This window comes from Brachionichthys hirsutus, chromosome 22 (genome assembly GCF_040956055.1).
Source record: "Brachionichthys hirsutus isolate HB-005 chromosome 22, CSIRO-AGI_Bhir_v1, whole genome shotgun sequence".
Classification (NCBI taxonomy): Eukaryota; Metazoa; Chordata; class Actinopteri; order Lophiiformes; family Brachionichthyidae; genus Brachionichthys; species Brachionichthys hirsutus.
This window is the reverse complement of record NC_090918.1, coordinates 8,168,574-8,174,024: the sequence shown is the minus strand read 5'-3', so window position 1 is coordinate 8,174,024 and position 5,451 is coordinate 8,168,574. Positions and strand designations below refer to the sequence as shown.

General features: G+C 42.9%; 1 protein-coding gene across 1 annotated transcript; it reads left to right on the top strand.

Moving 5' to 3' along the window:
• The first annotated feature begins 349 nt into the window (after positions 1 to 349).
• Positions 350 to 1,909, top strand: LOC137911021 (transmembrane protein 53-like). The gene is made up of 3 exons (XM_068755444.1): positions 350 to 375; positions 760 to 1,322; positions 1,542 to 1,909. Exons 1-3 carry the CDS (start codon positions 350 to 352, stop codon positions 1,907 to 1,909), a joined length of 957 nt encoding a protein of 318 aa, XP_068611545.1.
• Positions 1,910 to 5,451: the final 3,542 nt, after the last annotated feature.

The following is a 5,451-nucleotide window of genomic DNA, read 5'->3' as shown; positions in this document are numbered from 1 at the left end:
ACATTACTCGCCTCCTTAAATACATTCCAATGTTTGGACTTTTAATTGTAAAAAAAAAAAAGGACAAAATAAAATATACAAAAATATGACATTACTCTCCTCCTTAAATACATTCCAATGTTTGGACTTTTAATTGTAAAAAAAAAAAAAAGGTTTAGTATTTCTACCGCCATTATCATGTTGTAATTCATCCTCCATACAAGTTGGTGGCGCAAGTCCGCCCCGTCATCATTTGTAAACCGCTCAAATAAGGTCACGAAGAAGAAGCTCCTCTCGGAGAGACGAGCCGGAGCGGCGCTGACGGTGCTGAAGCGTCCCTGAAGGCATCACGGAGGACCGGGCCGGTAGAATGGGAAACCTGCTCCTCTCCACGGGGTAACGGAATTGTCTTATAATGTTATATAAATTATTGTGGAATTTGCATTTACGTCAACCAAAAGCGTGTCGATGATGAATATTCAGGATCCTTTTAACGATGAATGTGTCGTAGAATTATTAGACAGATCGCTGAAACCACACACCTGACTCTTGTGTCGGTTCTGATGGGAAATGAGAGCCCAGATCAGGATTCTGCTCTCGATTCTTATCTAAAGGACACACGTCTCCATGCCTCGGTGTGTGATTAACTCTTCCTTTGTTATTGATCCACCTGGGGGGTCATCAAATAACCTCACCCAACGTTCATAAAACATGTTTTCCGGCTCTCTGTCTCTCCTTTTGTCAACTCTCATTCATTCTTTTATTCATTTTGGGCTTCAGGCTCTTCCGGACTGGATCCGTGCCTGAACAGGCCGGCGAGGAGAGTTTCACAGTGAGGAGGATCAGCCGGGGGATAACTTATTATCACGCTGCGTCCTCATCCCCGTCACCCTCCTCTGATCCCTCCCCCCCTGCAGATTCTCCTTCATCCCATTTGCTCTGGGATTCCCAAAGTCAATCAGGTCTGGCCTCCACTCCCAGTCCCCGCCCCCTCCTACTTTTCTTTCCCTGGCTCGGCGCCCGACCGGGCGCAGTGGCCAAGTACAGGGACCTTTACTTGGGCCGTGGCGCGGACGTCCTTGTGGTCCAGAGCAACGTAACGCACTTCCTGTGGCCTCGGTGGGGGCTCGACTACGCCTTGGAGGTTTTGAAGGTTCTGGAGGACTCTCCGTTCTCTGGAAGGACGCTGCTGGTCCACGCCTCCTCCATCGGTGGCTACACGTTCAGCCAGATGCTCACCCACATCTCCGAAGGACGGGACAGACACGCATGCCTGGCCCAGAGGGTGACGGGGCAGGTCTTTGACAGCTTGGTGGTCGGAACTCTGGAGCACATGGCGATAGGTGATCCAGCTCGGGTTACTTTTTGTGTGGGACGTGTGCCAAGTCTTTAAATAATGCATGAATCAGCTGACACACTGCTGTGGGGGAGGGGGGTTACAATATATAATATAATTATAATAAACAATACATCTGCTTAGAAGTTACATAGCTTAAATGTTGCGCAGAATAATTGTGTGGGCATCGTGGATTATTCAGCCTCTGCTTCGTCTTGTTGTTCAGGACTCGGCAAGACTCTGGCGCCGCGTTTCGAGGGCATCGTCAAAAACGCCGCCATGCTCTACTTCTGGCTCTTCAGAGCCCATACAGCGGAGCTGTACGAACGCAGCATCCAGGTGTTCCTAGACAACCCCATCACGGCCCCAGCCCTGTTCTTCTGCAGCGAAGACGACGCCCTGTGCGACCAAGCCGCGGTGGAAAAGTGCGTCGACCACTGGAGGAAGAGGGGCGTGGCCGTGGAGAGCAGGAAGTGGAAGGAGTCCATACACGCGGCCCACATGCGGTGCCACCCGGCAGACTACCTCTCTACTCTGGATACATTCTTGAACTCGCTTCCCGTTTCCACCCTGGAGGTAAAGAAGGAAGTATAAACTGCTTGTTGTCTGACTTTTAAAACTGCAGCATTTCAAAGAGAAAAAGTATTTTATTCTGCAACAACAGTTTGAATCAGCAGACTTTTGCTCTGCTCCTAAATGTGCATTGATATGCAATATTTAATGAGTTACTTTGCCTGTTATGTTTATGTGCTGCTCGATTTTCACAGGAACTGTAATGAACTGCTGCGCTGAGAAATGTTACGCCTTACATGAGGTTAATCCTCTATTTCTTTATAATTGGACAAAAACAGCATGCTATATTGTCAGATCAGATCTATGTCGGTATGTGAGAATGAATTTTAATGTCATGATAAAAAGTGTTATGGGCATTATTAAGCATCTTTTAGAATGTAGGCATTTATTATTTTAAAAATTGCGACATCTGTTGGTCAGAATGTGAACAGCACTTGTACTATTTCTATTTACGGCTTTGTTGGACATTAGAAGGTAGATTTTTTTCTCGTGTTTTCATTTATTTATTATTTGTGTATGTTACCAGCTGGGACTTAAAAATATTTACTGGAAATCAGTTTGAATTGGATTCATGTGTTGTTTGTTTGTTTTTTACAAAAGTCAGTCTGTTCTTGGGTGCAGTTCTCAAAATCATCCTCTGGAGAGCTACACTCACCCAGAGATTCAAGGAAGGAACACGCTAACAGAAGATGCATCCAAAACTCAAGCCATTGATTTTAAACTTATAATAGATTCAGATGTCTGTGGTTTGCTTGAGTGTGTTTTCCTTCATTCTGTCTAAAGAATATTTTCTACTTTAGAAAAAGAAAACAAATTGCGAGTGGAAAGATTAGTTCTGTCGAATAATTATAATCGATTTGATTACTTGAAAAACACTTGAAAAAAAACCAATTTCAAGTGTCCGTTGCCGGTGGTTATAAATATAATATATATTTGGTAAAAGTGAGAGGACAAATGTGAATCCCACATCCCTATCGGATGACAGAGATGAGGCACTGCCCTATTTCCCAAGGCGCTGTGTGACACACAAACCGTGGGGCCGGGAATCTCTAGCTCCAATCTGAAGGTCAGTCAGAGATTTGTTAAATCAATTAATGAAAGCAGAGGCCTGGTCTACCGGAAACATGTAACCACCCGCAAGGCAGGAAGAGTCAGGGGTTTAACGCTGGATTAGCTGTCAGGCTGCAAAATCAGTTTTGCTTTTATGAACAATGTAGCCTTAATCATTTTGTAGCAAATAAATCATAATACAATTTCTTTTTTTTTTTGCAATTAGCAGTTTTTAAAACGTGTGTCTTCAACATAAATGTATACAGTGCAATAAAAAAAAAACACAGAGAGAGAGATCCAATACTGAAGGTTTGTATGTGTATAATAAATGAGACAGAGTAGACAACATTGCACTTTAATTTCACCTCATCTTTATTGTCGGGTCAAACACACACATGAAGAAATATAATAATGTAAATGGAGGAAGCTGGTTTGAAGACAATTGAATTTGAACAACACAAAGCTCAATCAAAAATCCTTTAAAATGAGTGTCGGGTGTAATTTCACTTCATGTGTGCACATGACTGTTATTGCCCCAAATCCCACATGGAGTCAGCTGTAAATGTGATTTTGGATTCTGTACATGGATTAGCATAAGTGCACAAATAAACAAACAAACAAACAAACTGCTCAGGTTTTGACGTAGGAAATGCTCCTGGGATTGGATTAATAATCACGTTTATGTAACATCAGAGACTCAATGCCATGAAAATGTTCGTGTTCTCTCTGTTCACTGCGTTCATCATACTTGTGCTTTAGAGGTGATTCCAAACATTGTTCATGCATCCCAATATGGCTGTAGGGGCGTTGTTTATGCTAATGAAACAGCTGCTCTTGGAACATGAAATAATAGCTACAGTGTGTATGACAGTTTGTAGCGTAGCTTCATAATTAAAAAAAAACACAACTGTCTCTCGGACAAAAGAGTCGCTTTGAGGTGGTGGATCTATGCAACAATTTGCAGATGAGAAACAAGATAAGACAACTCGGGATGTTTACAGCGACTGGTTGGATGAATTATTTTGTGTTGCATCTCCGTGGAAAACAGAAAAGCATCGTTATATAACTCTAACTGATCAGTTCGGAAAACAAACCTCAAAAACCCTGTTTGAGCATTTGAACAGGAAGCTCATCTGCATTTCTTTTGCATGCACCTGGTCCTGTATTTCCATATTTAGAAATGTGAATATATAATTTATGTATATCAATAATGGTTTGTATATGACATGGGGGGGGGCATAGTACTAATGTGTTTGTCATAATCAGGGAGCTGTAGGAAGTCTTTACACTCTTCGAGCTGACTTGAGGCCGAACACTCTCGCTGCAACACGACTCTTCGCAGTTTGATTTTTCTCAAGCTGCCTTCTCCGATTAAGACGTTTGCTCGACGACACGCTGCACTACGCCTCTCGAACGTCTCCTATTTCACAACTGAGCATCAGCCACACCCAGCTTCACACAAACCTTTGATGATCTGGGATGGGGGGGCGTGGTCTCAGATGTGGAAGGTGCTCGCAGCTCCGTCAGAGAGAGAAGGAAAGGTTTTCAGATGCTAGAATCCAGTGCAGATACTTTTTGGGGTAAGGGCTTCCTGGCTACTGCCTTAGGAACAGCAAGCCCAGACCGCAAAAAGACCCACAAAGGACAAACAATAAACGTACCTCTTCATCTCAGGGAAATCGGAAATCTCTGCATCTATGGTGGGGGGTGGGGGGGGGGCGAGCCGTCATCACATCTGAAGTGTGAGGAATTTCTAGAAAGAGTGTTCAGACGGGGTGGAAACTCCTCTGCACGACAACAAGAGAAGATGTGTAATCCTCACGATCACACATGTTGAGTTAGTGCAGCCAAGAAATGTGTGAATTTGAGACCTAATCAAGCGTGGAATCACAATTTGCATTTGTTTGAGGTGTGGATATCAAAAGATGACGGCCATGTTGTCAATATCAGAATCCACCGTCTTTCACAAAAACAACCTTAAAAATGGCGTAACTATACTCGCCTACGTCGGGATTTCCTTAAACGCCAACTCTTCTTCCTCTAAAAGAGGATTCATCCGCCATCTCTTATTGTTTTCTTAAGAGATATGCAAAATCCCAAATTAGGAATAGTGAAATACCCTGTCACATTTACTGAAATTAATTAATATGGAAATTGTACGTACATGCTTGTTAAAACTAACTGGCTCACTTCAAAGGTGGAGAAACAAAATCTACAGATGCGTTCCATCTTTTCAGTTTGAAAAGAGAAGACGGAAGCTGCAGGAGCATATCTGGTGGGAGTCTTTAAAACAAAATGTAAACAGAAATTGTTGAAGTTGCATCTTCTATTCTTGCACGTTTGAATTGCACCCGCTCAAAGTATGTCCAGCACTCTCATTAGAAACACTTTTGACTAGAAACGACGCACGTGTGTGTCTTTTACCTCGTGTTTCAAAGCTAAAGAGCTTCAGGAAGGCTCCACATAAGATGGTGTAAGTCTTTCAAAGTCTTATTATAAATCACATGTATCTC

Excerpts from the sequence above, each read along its gene's own strand:
- LOC137911021 (XM_068755444.1), top strand. The coding sequence starts at position 350 with ATGGGAAACCTGCTCCTCTCCACGGG. Across the intron at positions 376-759 it reads AACCTGCTCCTCTCCACGGG|GCTCTTCCGGACTGGATCCG; the intron begins GTAACGGAATTG and ends TTTGGGCTTCAG. Across the intron at positions 1,323-1,541 it reads TCTGGAGCACATGGCGATAG|GACTCGGCAAGACTCTGGCG; the intron begins GTGATCCAGCTC and ends CTTGTTGTTCAG.